Source organism: Nerophis lumbriciformis, linkage group LG23 (genome assembly GCF_033978685.3).
Source record: "Nerophis lumbriciformis linkage group LG23, RoL_Nlum_v2.1, whole genome shotgun sequence".
Lineage (NCBI taxonomy): Eukaryota > Metazoa > Chordata > Actinopteri > Syngnathiformes > Syngnathidae > Nerophis > Nerophis lumbriciformis.
In genome coordinates, this window is record NC_084570.2 from 11,388,333 (window position 1) to 11,408,071 (window position 19,739).

At 41.4% G+C, this 19,739-nt stretch overlaps 1 protein-coding gene across 6 annotated transcripts in view; it reads right to left on the reverse strand.

The window, feature by feature from the left end:
* The window catches only part of zc3h13 (zinc finger CCCH-type containing 13), a 35,526-nt gene extending 19,358 nt beyond the window's left edge, over positions 1 to 16,168 (reverse strand). For 3 of the 6 annotated variants that reach the window (XR_009817769.1, XM_061985075.1, XM_061985073.1), the window contains exons 1-10: positions 16,140 to 16,168; positions 9,103 to 9,273; positions 8,917 to 9,020; positions 8,710 to 8,824; positions 6,013 to 6,124; positions 5,747 to 5,913; positions 5,228 to 5,652; positions 5,019 to 5,165; positions 4,612 to 4,943; positions 39 to 482 (exon numbers count right to left, since the gene is read on the reverse strand). Coding sequence is in view for 5 of the 6 variants with exons in the window: in XM_061985075.1 (XP_061841059.1) it covers positions 39 to 482; positions 4,612 to 4,943; positions 5,019 to 5,165; positions 5,228 to 5,652; positions 5,747 to 5,913; positions 6,013 to 6,124; positions 8,710 to 8,824; positions 8,917 to 9,020; positions 9,103 to 9,264 (2,008 nt within the window). In the remaining variant the exon portion in view is untranslated. The remainder of the gene's footprint in view (positions 1 to 38; positions 483 to 4,611; positions 4,944 to 5,018; positions 5,166 to 5,227; positions 5,653 to 5,746; positions 5,914 to 6,012; positions 6,125 to 8,709; positions 8,825 to 8,916; positions 9,021 to 9,102; positions 9,274 to 16,139) is intronic. The other 3 variants (XM_072915869.1, XM_061985074.1, XM_072915868.1) reach the window with 2 other exon arrangements.
* Positions 16,169 to 19,739: the final 3,571 nt, after the last annotated feature.

The following is a 19,739-nucleotide window of genomic DNA, read 5'->3' on the forward strand; positions in this document are numbered from 1 at the left end:
ACTACCTTGTTTTGATTCCTATGACGGTCATGTCTTGCCTTTGTCAGGTATTTCACGTCCCCTCCCTCGTCCGTTTCTCTCACTTCTGGTCTCAGTTCGTCCTTCTCTACCTCCTTCTTCACGTCCATGAGATCTCCCGTAACTCCTGTCGTCCTGGGCCGCTTCCTCCTTTCTGAGGGTCTCCAACCTTTCCCTTTCTTTTTCCCGCTCTCTCTCCCTGTCCCTCTCTTTTTCACGTTCCCGCTCACGATCCCGACGTTCAAGTGACTCTCGACTTGAGCGTGTTTCTGTCCTGCTCTCTCTTGTTTCCTTCGCATCTCTGCGGTCACGAGGCTCTCTGGTCGCGTCCCGTCCTCGACCGTCTCGTCGCTCTCGGGCTTCCCTGGAATCTCGGTCGTCACGGCTGTCCCGCGCCAAGGCCTGCTCTGTGTCGTAGTCCCTGTCATCGCGGTTATTATCCTTCTCTCGCTTGCCTCGGCTCTCTGTTTGAAAGAAAAAGACAAATGTTTGCATTAAATGTTTGTTTTGCCACTACAGCAATTTTAAATGTGTCACCTAAAAATGTAACAATTGTGCAAAAAGTAAAAGAGAATGTATGTCACTAAGTGCATTTTTCCGTTTAAATGTGGTCCAAATAAAATATAGTAGTACCTCGTTTTTGTTGGTAGACCGAATCGCAAAAATATGAAGCAATTCTCCCAACAAAAAATAATGTACATTCATTTTTCCAATTAATCTGTTCTGGACACCCCAAAATATGAACACAAAATAATTTATATAGAGTAATTATAATTTTGCAAGCGGAAAACAATTTGGAATGTAAATGAATGACTTAAATGGATGAACGAGCATTTAACATAAGTTTTACCTTTGAGCGTCTTGTTGGCGAAAACTGGCAATGAGGTGAGAGGGACAAGAGAAGGAGAGGTACCTTTGTACTTTGCAGCGGGATATAAAAAAAAAAAATGTAATCGTGTTTCTCATCTTCTTTATCAAAGTGCTGCGGCTCAACTCCCCCCAAAATGGATTAACTCGCTGGAATAAAAAAGACAATATAACATACATCCATAAACGTGGACGCATGTGAAAAAGTGCAATGTATTTATCTGTACAGTAATCTATTTATGTATTTATATATATTTATATGTATTTATATATATTTATTTATTTTATATATATATTTATATATATTTATTTATTTATATATGCACCGTATTGCTTTTTTTTTTTATCCTGCACTACCATGAGCTTATGTAACGAAATTTCGTTCTTATCTGTGCTGTAAAGTTCAAATTTGAATGACAATAAAAAAGGAAGTCTAAGTCTTATAAAAAAAAGCACAGAAACTAACTGAAGAGTTACACAGTGTGCTTGAACGCCTCATAATGTGAACAGCGCAGGGATCGCAGGGCTTGATGGAGCCTTCTCCGACATGAAAAACTGAAACCGACAAGAGGTTGTTCATCGTTCTGTGTGCGTTTTATGAAAAAATAAACCAGACACATAATAAAGATGATTAAAGGATTCATTGGTTCATCACATAAACACTAAGCGTTTTTTTTTAGCCACAACCACTCGGGGGCCACATGATCATGGTCTGGGTCAGGGCCATGTATAGAGAGAGCATGGACAACCGTGTTTCAAGCGATCTCCTCAATAATTGGTCAAAAGGCACTCAGGTCACTATAGGGCGCCATGTTATGTGCCAGTTTGAAGCTGCAGTTAAGCAACACTACACTTCCACATTATACCTTTATTTTAATTGAAGAGTGATTACTGAGTGTTTGCCGTGTAAATATGCCGTTGTGCCGCAAGGGGATGTGCCACTCGCAAAAAATGTGGAAAGCAATTGCATACATTTCCCGAAACCGTAAGTAAAAGCACAGGCATGTATAGCGCAGTGAATACAACAAAAACATTGGAGGCATACATCAGTTGACATACTTCATACAAAAGTCATAATTTTTCCGTATTTTTTGGTCCAAAGCTAATGAGGATTTAGGTAATGAGGGTATTACGTTTTTTTTGGTTATTGAGTATTTTCTGACGTACATTTTGCCACTGGAAGCGTGTTAAGAGAGCCTGCTGATCACTAAACACTGCATGAATGTATGCATCAAAAACGGCAAAGCTGCCACAAAAGTATACTTTGACAACATAAAAGCATGTTTTATTGTAAGTTTATGAGCTGGTGTATATTTAGAAGTATTATATACTTATAATTTCGGTTTAGTTCGTCAGAACAACTAACATCAGAACTAGGGATGTCCCGATCCGATATTTGGATCGGATCGGCCACCGATATTTGCCAAAAAATGCGTATCGGCATGGCATGGGAAAATGCTGATCCAGATCCAGTTTTGAAAAAAAAATTCCGGTCCGTGTTTTCCAACGCACCGATTTAAATAATACTTTCCACTTTTCTGCTGCTCCCTAATTTCCGTTCCGCATTTTCCAGCACACCTTCAACACATCCACAGGTCTGTGGATTCTCACGCAGTTGCTTTTAGCTGCTGGCAGTACACGACAGGCTATTCTCACTCTTTCCTGTGTCTCCTTCTCACAGACAGCAAGCGCACGTTCTTACACACGTCACATACTGTCACGTCATACGTCACATACGTATACGCCCTCCCTGAGCAGAGAGGTAGCAGCATGGCTAACGTTAGCTGTGATGCTAGCGCAGCCGTGGGAGCAACGTTCCCTCTAAGGTGCGCGCCTGTGCAATTGCGCACTGCTCAAGCGTTCTCTGCGCACGGCAAATCTATGCCACGCACAAAATCAAATAAAAAAATAAGTGCATAACAATTTTTGACACACGGACACGACAGAGAAAACAGTTTTCGTCATCATTGTTCAAATATTGTAACGTCTGTCGAGACGCTTATCTCCATTTGGTGCCACACGTCCACACCATCAAAATGCAGAGGCAAACATTTCCAGATCAACACCGTATGAAAAAAATTGTGATTTTTTTTTAGTTGTGATTTCCTTCTCTGCATGAAAGTTTAAAAGTAGCATATATTAATGCAGTATGAAGAAGAATGTTTTTATGTAGATACATAGAATCATCATACTGCTGTGATTATATGCATTAAGTCTTCATTCAAGGCTAAGGCAAAATATCGAGATATATATCGTGTATCGCAATATGGCCTTAAAATATCGCAATATTTAAAAAAGGCCATATCGCCCAGCCCTAGTTCAATGATGCCATTTCTGTTTGTCATGTATAATTTTGTCTATTTTGTGTTTATCCTTGAATAAACAGGTCAGTTTCTTGTTACCAACCATTGTGTATTATTCATCCATCCATCCATTTTCTACCGCTTATTCCCTTTTGGGGTCGCGGGGGGGCGCTGGAGCCTATCTCAGCTACAATCGGGCGGAAGGCGGGGTACACCCTGGACAAGTCGCCACCTCATCGCAGGGCCAACACAGATAGACAGACAACATTCACACTCACATTCACACACTAGGGCCAATTTTAGTGTTGCCAATCAACTTATCCCCAGGTGCATGTCTTTGGAGGTGGGAGGAAGCCGGAGTACCCGGAGGGAACCCACGCAGTCACGGGGAGAACATGCAAACTCCACACAGAAAGATCCCGAGCCCGGGATTGAACCCAAGACTACTCAGGACCTTCGTATTGTGAGGCAGATGCACTAACCCCTCTTCCACCGTGCTGCCCGTGTATTATTCAAATTCCCCTAATTCAGCTGGCTAGTTGTTATCAAGAGTACTAAAACCCTTTTCAACATGATTCTGACAACTAAGTAGGCTAAATAACTTTAAACTTTAATATATGCTCGGATAGGCCAGTATCGGTCAGTATCGGATCGGAAGTGCAAAAACAACATCGGTATCGGATCGGAAGTGCAAAAACCTGGATCGGGACATCCCTAACCAGAACAACTGCAATGTCATGTTTCCGGGCACAGCCACACACATCCAAGGTACCAAACAGGGCGCCTCTCGTTTAGTTGTCCATACTTTCTCTATACATGGCTTTGGACTGGGCTTTTGTAAAGATTTGAAGATTCCCATCGGTTATAAAATCTGATGTTAAAATCCATTTTGCTGTCAAAGTTCAATAATAAGGTTGTTTGAATCAATTTAGGAATGTGAAACACTAACTACTTCCCTTTGCAAAAACGCTAAATGTTCATTCCTCCTGTTAGCGACAAATCCACCATGGAACACTTCACTGTTTACTCAGCATAGACGTCATAACGTCATCAAAGCTCACAATTATCCAATCACACACAGCGCCAACATGTGAGGACCAGGATGAGGCGGTAGAAGAAAGGTAAAAGTATAATGAATCTATTTGTGGCAGCATCGGACAAAGTTATAGCGAAGTTTACATTTTGCATCTTATTGCACATAACTGTGGTGTGTTCAAAGCTCCTTGATTAAAGTTCGAAACAAAAGGGTCGCTATGCTTTTGAAGACAGGGAAGGCTTAACTCTCAATAGATGCACTAATAATTATAACAATTGTTTATTATTGTGATAATTATCATCCATTAATTACATCAGGAAAAAAGTTTTTCCATACAAAATCTTGGAGACATTACAAGTTGTATGTAAAAACAAAAAAAGCTCCTACCATCTCTCTGCTCACGTCTTCGCTCCTGCCCATGCGGACTCCTCTCTCTGTCGCCGCGGCTTCTCTCACGACCCCTCGAGTGGCGGGGGCTTGACCTATCAGAGCGTCGGTGGGGTGATGCCGCGTCGTGGGAAGCGGCGGGAGATCGCGAGCGCTGGGACCTCGGCGGCGACGAGGCCGCCACTGCAGAGCTGCGGTGGTAGGCGGGGGAGGACAAGCGTCTGCGACGAGGAGAGGACGAATGCCGCTGCGGGGAGGAGTCGGAGCGGGAGGAAGGAGAGCGGCGGTGGGGCGGCGTGGGCGTGCGCTGGTGGAGTTGAGGAGATGGAGATCTATAGACACAAAGGCACATTACGTCAATGCCACCGGGTTTTGTCGCAGCAATCGTACCAGGCGTATGTGCTGACCTGCGAGGGGGCGACGCCATTATAGGGACTTTGTGTGAAGACGCTTTGGGTGAAACAGACTTCTTCCTGGTGGAGGGCGACACGCTATCAAACCCCTCCTCTGACGTCACCGAGCGCTTGGCCTTATGGGAACTGTCTGATCGATCCCTAGAACATTATTTTTTTTAAATAACTGAATAGCAAACATAAAAATACAGCGCAAACCCTACCTGCGCTTTTCCTTTTTGGTTTGTCCTTTATGTTTTTCTGCATCACGCCCCCTGTCTTTTCCCTCCTTCTGCTTCTCTTCTCCCTTCTCTTTGTTTTTGTGCTTGCCTTTGTGCTTCTTTCCGACCACGGGGATGTCCAGAGGCACTGGAGGGGGAGGACTGGGGGTGCGAGGCCCTTTCTTCTTACTGTGGGATCCTTTTGAAGATCTGATGCAAACAAAAGAATATGTCATCACTGTGTCCTCATCTTGTTGACCCCGCCCCTGCCTGGGAGAATCGTACTTGGCAATTTCTGTGATGGGCAAGGATGCTAATGCCTTCTTCTCTTTCTTTCCGGACCCCTTGACTCCGCTTTTGTGTTTCGGGGAGCCACTTGACTTCCTGGGTGTAGGGGAGTCTCGCGAGGGTAGCGGCTCAGGAGAGGCCTGCGGGACAGAGATAACGAGCATGAGCGGAAAGGCAGTCTGCAGATGACCAGGACATGTTCACACAGGTGGCGCGGAAGGTCTCGCTTTGTACTTTTTGCATGGCCGTAGATCTCGTTTTGGTGACGGTCTCGTCTTTCTTGGTGACAATCTCTTCTCTCTTCTCCAGATTCTCCTGCTCCAGTTTCATCAGCTCACGTTGAATCTTCTGACGTTTCATCTCGAGGGATAACTCGTAGTCATAGTCGCCAATATCTGAATCTGTAAGTCCGCCAAACATTTTAACTTTCCACACCAGGCAAAATCGAATGTTCCAAATCAAGATCACTTTTACAACAGCAGGAAAAAAAGCTGGCAAACCCTCACGAGTTGTCTCCCACTCTGTGGTTTCTTCTTCGCTGGCTGGGGTACGCTCCTTTGTAATTTTGATATCTTCCTTCTCTCTGTGTCGGCCTCTGGAGGATTCTTTCTTCTATTGGTCGGCAAACAAGACATTTTTTACACTAATGACTATTATTTAAAAACAATGTTATTTACAGTGCATCCGCAAAGCATTCACAGCGCTTCACTTTTTCCACATTTTGTTTTGTTACAGCCTTATTTCAAAATGGAAACACTTAAGTTTAGTAGTAAAAAGGTAGAGCTGCAACGATTAATTGATAATCTGTTGCGTCGATTAATTTTTTGAGTGTAACTAATAAAAAAATTGGTCAAAACCGGATCGCATGGAGTGGCTGGAACTTTAAATATAACGACATAGTTTCTGCACGGACGCTGCAATAGAGCGCACATGAGATCAGTGGTGTGTGAGTGCTGTGATTTGTGTGGGGGCGAACAGGGCAGAGTTTTTATGTTATTAAAAAAAAAGTATTTAATTAGCACACTCATTTTAAAACTGCAAATTTTAAATTTGGAAAAAAAAGAATGAAAGTTATTGCAAGCATAAAAATAATGTATTTAAACTATTTTCTATACTCTATGCATTGAGACCATCCATCCATCCATCTTCTACCGCGTGTCCCTTTCGGGGCTGCGGGGGGTGCTGGAGCCTATCTCAGCTGCATTCGGGTGGAAGGCGGGGTACACCCTGGACAAGTCGCCACCTCATCACAGGGCCAACACAGATAGACAGACAACATTCACACTCACACTCACATTCACACACTAGGGCCAATTTAGTGTTGCCAATCAACCTATCCCCAAGTCCATGTCTTTGGAGGTGGGAGGAAGCCGGAGTACCCGGAGGGAACCCACGCAGTCACGGGGAGAACATGCAAACTCCACACAGAAAGATCCCGAGCCCGGGATTGAACTCAGGACTACTCAGGACCTTCGTATTGTGAGGCACATGCACTAACCCCTGTTCCACCGTGTTGTCTACTGTTATATTGAGTATTCCAAATTGTTGTATTTGCAAACCTTACAACAACACTTGATTCTAGTCAAATTCACAAAGATACAATATTACAGGCATTTTTAAACATATTGCATGTTTGGTTTTGGAGTTATGTTTATATAACTGTCATATTTTGTATGACAGTTATACTGTCATATTGAGTAAAAAAAACTATTTTTTGTCTTTGTAAATCTTACAAATGATCATTTCTCGAGTAAAACTCACAAAGATACTTATTACAGGCATTATTAGCCAAGTTCCATGTTTGGTTTAGGAATTATGTTTAAATAACTGTCATGTTGAGTGTGACAGTTATACTGTCATAATGAGTATTTCTAATGTTTCTATTTGCAAACCTTAAAACACTTGATTCTAGTAAAACCAAAGTGTTTTATTCGAATACTTGATTAATCGATCAAACTAATCGATACATTACTTGATTACTGTAACAATCTATAGCTGCAGTCCTACTATAAGGCTATAAACTGTACTTCATTACTGTTACAATGTGATTTTGAACCAGTAGTTGTAATTGGTCTAAATTTTGAAAACAAGCAGTGTTTCCCTGCCCGTCATTATTTGTGGCGGACCGCCAAAAAATACATCTGACTGTTACAAATTGATGTAGCGCTACCTGTTGCCCAAGCTCATAAACACATTATTATAGGACTGTGTGTGAATGTAATTTGTTGCTACAAAATGATACAGTGTTCGGCATCGTAACTCCCCTTTAACAAACATTGTACGCTTAGGTTTGGGCCTAAATGAAAATGAACTTCATGACTTTCCTGTCATCAATGAGTTGCCATATGTCCCGTCTGTGTTTGTTTTCTTCCGTCTCTCACTTTCAAACGGGGTACAAGAGAGTTCACTCTGTGCATTGCTCTTAGCAGCTGAGCGTGTTTATTCAATTGCAGAACTAAAAGGTAAGGAGTGAATCTTCTTGTCAGTCATGCACAATCTTTGTTTCGGTTGGCAGAGGAGGGACCGCTAGCTTACACACACAGAATGCAAAGACAGAGACTTGCTAGTCGTGAGTGAGAAAAACCTAAGGTAACAAAAATTAGGAGGAAAAAAGATGATTGCAAAGCCAATATGGGAATAGTTTGACTTAAAATGAGCACATCAACACAGACCAACGAGCAAGTGTGCCCAATTTTGTGGTGGCGAAACCCACCCCCCCCCCAAAAAACATGTGACCAGTTTTTCCAACAGGGGGAAAAACTGCACTTTAAGATGCTCAATATTTATTGAAGTGCAAATTCTGCTAACAACGATTGAGAGGCAATTTTATTTTTATGGTTTTTTTTATCTTCTTCACGATAATTAAAAGTTATTGACCTTCATATTACAATGGTAAAAACATTTATGACAATGTATTGCGTTTGAAAGGAATACTTACAGTATTATTATTATTAAGACTAAATTTCTTAATTTGATCTCAAAATAATGCTGACAAACGTATTGTTAATCTGCAATAAATTGTAAAAACAATATATCATCCAGTAAAATGTATTATGGGTTCAAGCCTACTTACGCTACCGTCTAACAATAAATGTGTTGTCCGTTTCTTTGTGTTGCTTTTTTTTTTAAGTTTTGGCTAAAAATCACATGCATTTGCGTCATGGTTAAGGCAAATTAGACTGGCGCAGTCAACTCACTCTTCCTGTGGGCGATGTGGGCTCGTCCAAATCACGCTTCACACTTTCTGGGTCATTATCCTGTCTTTTATTCTTCATCCTCTCCCGCAGATCACCTGTGGGTCTCTCTGCTGACCTACGCACGTGTACACATGAAACAAATGAAGTCCCGAACACGCATAACAGCGCAAGCCTTGTTATAAGAAGCTGAGAAACAAGCCATCGTACCGGCTGAAGTTAAATCCTTTGCCTCGTGGTTGAGTTCCATGTGTGTAGCGACAGGTGTTGCCGTAACTGCAGTTTCCGGTCTTCAGCCAATTTCTACAGTGACTCTGAAAGGCACAAAACAACCATCCATGCACACGACTCTTAATCACATCGGGAAATTTCCTACATCAGATTCCGTACACATACATCAGCAGCATTACTCCCAGTGCTCGGGCCGAGTCGTTCAAACACGCTGGGTCGGCGGGAGGGGGCGGCAGGGTTGCTGGTGCTGCTGGATGCGGTGGTGCTGCTGCTGTCAGATATTGTTTTTGAATTCTCCACTGTAACCTTCCGCCTGATCTTGGACATTCTGCAGATCTGGACATAACACAAACAATAAGTGAAAAACATCTCCTGTTAAAAATAACCACAAAATGTCTCATGATGACAATTATTATTAGTATGCATGCAAGTAGAATGTATGTATTAAGGCTGGGCGATAAAACAATATCAATAAATATCACGATAGACACGTACAATATCAATAAAAATGTGTTCGATAAAACGTTAGATTTTTTTTTTCTTCTATGGCGGAAGAAACCGGAAGTTGCATAGCAACTGAGTATGTTTTATTGGAGAGCTGCAAAAGAGGCGCGGGAGAAGATGCGCGCTATGGTTGGTGGGGGTCTGTGTTTACTAACAAGACATCATAGCAGAGCCAAAGTTGAGTTTCTTAACATGGAGATATTCTCACTACTTTTCTTTTGTCGAGCACAAAGAAAAGAACATTTTAGTTAAATGTAAGTTGTGTCTTGGATCAAAGATCCTATCTACTGCCCAAAACAGCAATTCAAATCTGCTGAAACAGCTACAAAAGCAACATGCTTGGACGAAGCTAGTAAAGAGAGACACACTTCACCTCTAACACGATTTAAGCAACAGCGGCTGGATTTTAACGGAGGGACTGCTACCCAGGACAACATTGATAAAGCCATTGCAGCGTATGTGCTAGAAGACATGCAGGCTATTTCTACAGTGGAGTCACCTGCTTTCAGGCAGCTAATTAGCATGATATCGGGCGTCAAACAGCAAATGACAGAGAAAACATTTTCCACGTACCTGGACGCGGTGGACAGTGAGCACTTAAACATGGAAAGCAAGCTAAAGAAGACACTCCAAACTCTGCCTCTTGCTCATCATTCAGCAATGAAGGTACACACACTCTGTCAATTCTACTCAGTGGCCTAGTGGTTAGAGTGTCCGCCCTGAGATCGGTAGGTTGTGAGTTCAAACCCCGGCCGAGTCATACCAAAGACTATAAAAATGGGACCCATTACCTCCCTGCTTGGCACTCAGCATCAAGGGTTGGAATTGGGGGTTAAATCACCAAAATGATTCCCGGGCGCGGCCATCGCTGCTCCCCTCACCTCCCAGGGGGTGATCAAGGGTGATGGGTCAAATGCAGAGAATAATTTCGCCACACCTTGTGTGTGTGTGTGTGTGACAATCATTGGTACTTTAACTTTAACTTTAATTCTCTTATATACTCTTTCATTCTAGACTTCGAGAGTGTTTGATTATCACATCACTCTAAATGTATAGACTATAAAGTTCACAAACATAAAGAGGGATCCTAATGGGCCAGGCCAATCTTTCCTTATCTCTAAACTAAAACTTGGGAAATGTGTAGAGTGTTCTGGGCTTCAGACATGATTTTATTTCAGAATTCCTTGAGAGAGAAAAAACACCTGGTTAGGCTTTGTGTATGTAATGTGTGCCTTCCTTGCTTTACAGCTATGTTGTTATTATGCTGTTTGTTACTTGTGTATGTTATGTTGCAGCTATTTAAAATAGTTTTGTCAATTTGTTCTGGCCTGAAAAAAATTGTCCCTTTGAAACATATATTTGTCTTTGTGTGTTGTCTGTAGACCACATTGCTTAGCAGAGTTCAGTGATGCAAATGCATGTCAAGTTGATCAAAAGATTGTACTATTCTCCAGTGCAGTGGTTCTTAACCTTGTTGGAGGTACCGAACCCCACCAGTTTCATACGCGCATTCACCGACCCTTCTTTAGTGAAAAATAAAAAGATTTTTTTTTTTTTTTTTCAAATTCAAGAAAAAGTTATGTTTTTTTACTGGTGCACAAAATGAACCGTGCATGAACATCACCTTGTTCAAAGAACAAAACCAACACGGTGCATGAACTCACAACAAATTACACCCTTTACACACATTACCATGAATTGATTAAAATGGACCGCGACTTAAACAAGTTGAAAAACTTATTCGGGTGATACCATTTAGTGGTCAATTGTACGGAATATGTACTGTACTGTGTAAACTGTACTGTTTCATATAATGTATTCTCTTCCTTTGCAATCTGCTAGTAAAAGTTTCAATCGATCAATCAAACAACCTGCAAATCAGATGGAAAATTAGAGGGAACATTGTTTGGGGGTAACTATAATACGCTGACAGGGAGAAGTTTTTATTTACACGATAAGTCGGATGTAGGGATGATGTTTGAAACCGGTTCTCCCGGTTGTTTGATAACAAAAGAACCGATTCCATGGACTCAAATCTCATTTTGAGAACCGGTACCCGTTATCGAGCCCACTACAGTAAAGAAAAAGAGTTGGTTCTTTATTCGAATCCCTGGGAACGAATCCCGTCCCACAAGAAATGCCACGTGGGACATCACAAGAAATGACGTCACGAAGCTCAGTCATTAGGCGCAGATAGGGAAAGCAGGAAAAACAATGGACCGGAAAAAGCGCTCCAAGGTGTAATAAAGATCAAAACAAAAAGGTATAATCCAATGAATAACTTTACTGAGAGATTTGAGCAGGGTACAAACACACGATGAACACTTTTACGACCAACCGGAAACATAGCAACCAGGCTAGCAACGCACCTCCTATACGGCAGCTGTCGGAACGTTCTTAAAGCAACCGCAGCACATACAACATGTATGACATCTCCTTTTTTTTAACTTTTGTTTTTTCTTGTAAACAAAATCACACTGTATATACATTCACAGCTTTTCTTTTCAAGTCTTCGAAAACAAGATCCTGCCACCACATTGAATTATACCTTTTGTTTTGAACTTTATTACATGGTGTCATAAGTGACGGAAAGTGACGTCGCGGCAAAAAAATGGCCAAGTTTAATCCTCTGGATAATTTTGCGTTCGACTGACCAAATGAATGGGGAGATTGGAAACAACGTTTCCAAATGTATCGCATAGCAACAAAACTAGCAAAGGAGGACGGCGAAGTACAGGTCAGTTGCCTGATATATGCTATGGGTCCAGAGGCTGAAAACATTTTCAAGTCGTTCACGTTGTCCTGAAGATGATCAGAAAAAGTTTGACATTGTGTTAGGAAAATGCGACGAGTACTTTTATCCCAAACGGAACGTGATCCACGAGCGCGCATGTTTCTACCAGAGAGGACAGCGGCCCGGTGAGAAAGTTGAAATGTTTATCAGAGCTCTATATGATTTATCCGAACACTGTGACTTTGGAGCAGCGAGGGACGACCACATTCGTGACCGCATAGTTGTGGGTATCGTGGACAAAGACCTGTCGCGCAAACTGCAGCTGGAGGCTGGTTTGACGCTAACCCAAACCATACACTGTTCGCCAGCCCGAAGAGGTGAATGCACAAGTGCACCAGCAACAAGGAGAGGCGTGCACGGCGGTGCAGGAGATCGCCCGTGGACGTGGGAAATTTGCATACAGAGGAAAACAACAGTAATAAAAGTGAGCTTTTGTTAAACCAAATATTGTGTGTTTTTTTCCATATACAACAACCTATCTGGATTCGATAAGAAAATCGGTTCGATAAGAATTCGATAATGGGCTTGAACTCGATAATTTCTTATCAAACATCATTCCTAGTGTCTTTACCTCCACCGAACCCCTGAGGCCGACTCACCGAACCCCTAGGGTTCGATCGAGCCACGGTTAAGAACCACTGCTCCAGTGCAATAACAGTACTGAAATGAAGGCTAAAAGGGCATTAAAGGGGGTCTTAAAAAAACCAAAACAGAAATAACTGAATAGTTACTTTTCACAGTAACGCATAACTTTTTGGTATAAGTAACTGAGTTACTTTTGAAATAAAGTAACTAGTAACTGTAACTAGTTACTGGTTTTCAGTAACTAACCCAGGGGTCGGCAACCTTTACCAGTCAAAGAGCCATTTTGACCAGTTTCACAAATTAAAGAAAACAATGGGAGCCACAAAATTATTTTGAAATTTAAAATGAAATAACACTGCATACAAAGTTTTTTTTCTTGCTTTGTGCTATGTATAAACCAAGGGTCTCAGACACGCGGCCCACACCTTAATATGAAAATTGAATGTTAGTGCGGCCCGCGGGTCTTATATGAATGGCGCTTGACAGCGTCATACTTGTCAACCCTCCCGATTTTTCCGGCAGACTATGATTGTCAAGGCAACTGTTCTCTCGAACTTGCCGTGATGGTACAGCATTTAGCGCCCACTAAAATCAGCGTGCCGGCCCAGCCACACGTTGTATGGGGCTTCTGCTTGCACACGTAAGTGACAGCAATGCATACTTGGTCAACAACCACACAGGTTACACTGACGGTGGCTGTATAAAAAACTTTAACACTCTTACTAATAATGCGCCACACTGTGAACCCACATCAAACAAGAATGACAAACACATTTCGGGAGAACATCCGCACCGTAACACAACATAAACACAACAGAACAAATACCCAGAATCCCATGCAGCCCTAACTCTTCACCTCAACCGACGCACAGAGGGGGGGTTGATGTGTGAGGGAGCAGGGTTGGGGTGGGGGCGGGGTTTGGTGGTAGCAGGGGTGTATAATGTAGCCCGGAAGGTGTCGGCAAGTATGCGGCTGAGCCGCATCCATACTTGCCATCCCTCCCGAATTTTCCGGGAGACTCCCGAAATTCAGCGCCTCTCCCGAAAACCTCCCGGGACAAATATTCTCCCGAAAATCTCCCGATTTTCAGCCGGAGCTGGAGGCCACGCCCCCTCCAGCTCCATGCGGACCTGAGTGAGGACAGCCTTTTTTCATGACGGGAGGACAACAGGGTGACAAGAACTAAATCATCCAGACTAGAGATAAATTGTATTATTATGTTTATCTTCCCTAAAAATAAATATATTTACTAATTAAAAAAAACAAAAAACGAAATACATTTTTACTATATTGTGCTAAAAACATCAAAATTAATTGTATTTTTATTTGTATTTTTTCTGACTCCTTATTACATCAAGCCATAGAATTATACATTAAAATAAACATATTTGAAATAATTAATTTTAAATGATCATAATTAATTTGAAATGACCATTTTAATTATTAAAATAATTGCTTGTTTATCAACAACTTTAGCATTTTAGTCATTACATTTTGAAGCTCTCAGAAGCCAAGTTATGTTATATTCCTTAAGATTTATTTATGCAAGTTTGAAGTATCAATGATCTAAACAGTTTTGTTTGCATATTTTCAGGATATATATATATATATATATATATATATATATATATATATATATATATATATATATGTCTTAATAAGGTTATCCAAAAAATAGTGCTCGATACCGTAGTAGAGCGCAATATATGTATGTGTGGGGGAAAAAAATCACAAGACTATTTCATCTCTACAGGCCTGTTTCATGAGGGGGGTACCCTCAATCGTCAGGAGATTTTAATGGGAGCATTCGCATACCATGGTTTATATAGGGCACAGAGTGGGTGGGTACAGGCTGGCCTAGGGGCGTGGTGATTGGTTCATGTGTTACCTAGGAGGTGTTTCCGTCTATGGCGGCATGTTGTTACAATTTCGCCATACACGGAAACACCTCCTAGGTAACACATGAACCAATCACCACGCCCCTAGGCCAGCCTGTACCCACCCACTCTGTGCCCTATATAAACCATGGTATGCGAATGCTCCCATTAAAATCTCCTGACGATTGAGGGTACCCCCCTCATGAAACAGGCCTGTAGAGATGAAATAGTCTTGTGATTTTTTTTCCACACACACACACACACACACACACACACACACACACACACACACACACACACACACACACACACACACACACACACACACACACACACACACACACACACACACACACACACACACACACACACACACACACACACACACACACACACACACACGGACGGCGTGGCGCAGTGGAAGAATGGCCGTGCGCGACCCGAGGGTCCCTGGTTCAATCCCCACCTAGTACCAACCTCGTCATGTCCGTTGTGTCCTGAGCAAGACACTTCACCCTTGCTCCTGATGGGTGCTGGTTAGCGCCTTGCATGGCAGCTCCCTCCATCAGTGTGTGAATGTGTGTGTGAATGGGTAAATGTGGAAGTAGTGTCAAAGCGCTTTGAGTACCTTGAAGGTAGAAAAGCGCTATACAAGTACAACCCATTTATCATTTATTTATATATATATATATATATATATATATATATATATATATATATATATATAAAGTATTACGGCGTTACGACGTAAAGTATTTCATATATATATATATATATATATATATATATATATATATATATATATATATATGAAATACTTCACTTGGTGAATTCTAGCTGTCAATATACTGCTCCCCTCGTCACCACGCCCCCCACCCCCCGAAATCGGAGGTTTCAAGGTTGGCAAGTATGGCCGCATCAGACTGATCAAAGAGCCGCATGCCGACCCCTGAACTAACCCAACACTGGTAATAATACACAAAAGTATGGTAATAATACACAAAAGTAAAGTGCATGCTTTAAAAAAACACAAACTCTATTCTTATTGCATTTGCATGATTAGATAATAATGCATCTTAAATAAACAAAGAATGTAATGCTCATGATCCTGAACTGAGCAAAAAAAGGACCTCAACTCTTGCAAGTGAGGCTAACTAATTGAAACACTGAAGGCTAGCTTCTGCAAGTTTCCACACACAATTACAATTCCACTGCGTCTATCGCCCCCCCGCAAATCCTGACGTGGAGTATAAAAACACGCAACCTGCATTGCGTCAGCACCAGAACACATGCACGTTGACATGCTGAAGGTTGGAGGCAAAAACATAACGAACAGAGGCTAATGCTAGCAAAGCACTTTTACGTTTCAATGAAGCGCGAGGCCTTCGCGTCCCAGGGAAGACACATGCCGAAAACGAGCGCATAAAACAAGCTCACTCACCCAAGCTATTGAATCGGTGTCGCATCTACTGTTGTTCAGTAAGCGAGGAAATAATAGCGCATTTTTTCTTTAAAAGCAAATGCTAATGCGAGAGCATTGACGGAGGATGTGCGTCATTTTCCATGGTCTTCTTCGGCGCTGCTAAGGCAAGCAAGCGTGTGTCACGGGAGTCACCGCAGCGCCACCCATTGGTTGAATGTATGAGCATGTACAACATATATGTATATATAATATATGTACATATAATATAGGGGCAGCAAGGCCTTCTCTGCTGGCCTAACATAACCAGAAATCACGATCATAATTAAAGATAAAATTATTTTTTCATTTATTTTTCCTAAATGTCTAAAATTATTCATATTCTCTTCATGTCATATTATGCTCGTTCCAGCGCTGTTGTTTTTAGTTTTAATTTGTATCCAATCAGAATTCAGCTAGCTTATGTTGCCATGCAGTACGAAATCTGCCAGACGCCTTCAGAATCAACAATGCGCTGTATGTGCACGGGGGCATACAGTAATAGACAGTTGCGACAGCCAATCAGATCACGAGTTGTTGTCAGTAAGGACTTCTCGCTGGCCTTATGCGTCCTGTGATTGGATACTTATCGGGACCGTTAGCGGATGAATTTGAGAACACATAGAGTTGATCGACAGTTGCATAGCCAATTGGATCACAAGTTGTCGACAGTAGCTGTTCCTTTACAACTAAAAGTTGTAAACTCTTGTTGTTAAAGTGTGTCATGCTTGTCATTTAATTAACATTGTTACATGTGTATTTATCGCCATCATGTGGTCAGGGCAGTTAATTTATCCTTGAGACTTGGTACTTTGAATAGACTTAGACTTACACTTCCTTTTTATTGTCATTCAAATTTGAACTTTACAGTACAGATAAGAACAAAATTTCGTTGCATTAGCTCATGGTAGTGCAGGATAAAAAAGCAATAAGGTGCAGATATAAATAAATAAATAGGTTAGTGTACAGATAAATATATTGCACTTTTTCATATGCATCCACGTTTATGGATGTATGTTACTGTATATTGTCTTTTTTATTCCAGCGAGTTAATCCATTTTGGGGGGAGTTGAGGGGATAATTATGATGCGTTCAAGAGTCTTATGGCCTGAGGGAAGAAGCTGTTACAGAACCTGGAGGTTCTGCTTCGGAGGCTGCGGAACCTTTTTCTAGAATCCAGCAGTGAAAACAGTCCTTGGTGGGGGTGGGAGGAGTCTTTGCAGATTTTCTGAGCCCTGGTCAGGCAGCTGCTTTTTGTGATCTCCTGGATAGGAGGAAGAGGAGTCCTGACGATCTTTTCCGCCGTCCTCACCACTCTCTGGAGAGACTTACAATCTGAGGCATTGCAGGCTCCAGTCCAGACAGAGATGCTATTGGTCAGCAGGCTCTCTATAGTGCCTCTGTAGAATGTGCTGAGAACGGGGGGAGGGAGCTGTGCTCTTTTCATCCGACGCAAAAAGTGCATGCGCTGCTGAGCTCTTTTTACAAGAGCTCCGGTGTGTAGGGGCCAGGTTACATTGTCAGTTATCTGCACCCCCAGGAACTTGATGCTGCTTACTATCTCCACCGCTGTGCCGTTGATGTAGAGTGGAGTGTGGCTGGACTGGTGCTTCCTGAAGTCAACGATGATCTTCTTGGTCTTGTGACGTTCAGGACCAGGTTGTTGGTTCTGCACCAGTCAACCAGATGTTTCACCTCCTCCCTGTAGTCCATGTCGTTGTTGTCACGGATGTCCATGTCGTGTCGTCCGCATACTTCACAATGTGGTTAGTAGTGGACATGGTGCAGCAGTCATGGGTCATCAACGTGAACAGCAGCGGACTCAGGACGCAGCCCTGGGGGGAGCCGGTGCTCAGGGAGATGACACTGGAGGTGTTGTTGCCCACTCTCACAGATTGGGGTCTGTCTGTGAGGAAGTCAAGCAGCCAGTTGCAAAGGGGGGTACTGAATCCAAGGGGGACCAGTTTGCTCACCAAGTGCTGCGGGATGATGGTGTTGAATGCTGAGCTGAAGTCCAGGAACAACATCCACACATGTGTGTTCTTTCCTTCCAGATGTTCTAAGCTCAGGTGGAGTGCAGAGGAGATGGCGTCCTCTGTGGAGCGGTTAGGGCGATAAGCAAACTGGTATGGGTCGAATGTGGGGGGAAGTCTGGAGACAATATATTCCTTTACCAGCCTCTCGACTCGACTCGAATCAAACTGTATTCACCGGAAGTTGCATTAGCCAAGCAAAGAAACTTACGGTATATGTTTTAGTTGCTGATGCGTTTTAAGTGATTTTCAAATGCGCCAGAAAATAACCCGTTTTGTATACTGTTGATGTGATTCCATGCCCAATAGGGTGTAAATGTTTTCCTATATAGTATTTTTTAGGGGCCAATCCATTTTTGTTGGTATTGATTGATTGAAACTTTTATTAGTAGATTGTACAGTACAGTACATATTGCGGACAATTGACCACTAAATGGTAACACCCGAATAAGTTTTTCAACTTGTTTAAGTTGGGGTCCACGTAAATCAATTCACGGTATTTCTTTATATTGATACATTTGTTTATATTTATAAACAAATTTCCCGATTATCAAAATACTATTTAAAATATAAATGATGCAATTTTTTTAATATATTGCTGTCGTCCCTCGTTTATCGCTGTTATACAATATTTTCAGAGCTACCACAAAAAAAAAAAAAGATGATAAAAAAACGTATAATTACAGGGTTTTTAAAAATATATATAGACATGAAATACGACAACACTTGTTTAACCCAATAAAGTAGACATAATAATAGAAAATAATACATGCACTGTACTGACTTTAGGAGCCATGATCTCATCTTGAGGATAATACTGTAGTATTGATTTTTGGTTCATTTAGTCGTTTTCATACTTAAAAAAAAAAATCAATAGTGTAGCTGTAAACTTGAAAGGGCCATATGACGAGAGCCAACTGTAATACATTTTTTGCATTTGTTAAAAATAAAAAGTAAAAATATCAAAGCAGACAATGGATTATTAAAAATTAATTAAATTTAAGATTATAGAAATATATAACTTCTGGCTGTTGGATTTTCTTGTTTAAGTCAAATAATGACAATTAAAAGTGTAGAATTGTTTTACTAGTTAAATTTACAATTGTATTTGAAATACTTTTGAATATTCAAATCTCGAGGCAAATACTTTCTTTTACATTAAACTATATATATTTTTGAATTCTTATTTATTCTGTTGAAGGCCATTTTAAATGTTATGTTTTTAAATATGAAAATGAAAAACGACACAAATGGCCCTCATGAGGACGAACTTCAAGCACCATTGCCTTAGTGGAGTTGTCACCAAAATATGACATATACTCATTGCCAACTTTTATTTTTGTGTTTATAGAAATATAAATTACATTTTGATATCACTACATGTTTTAACACTTGCTTGCTGGACCAGTTTTCATGCGGTCCAAGACAAATATATATATATATATATATAGCAAATTCAATAATAGCTTACCGGTACATTTTATATTTAGTGATTTTTTCTCTCAATAAAAGCAAGTACATATTTACAACATATATATAAATGATGCAT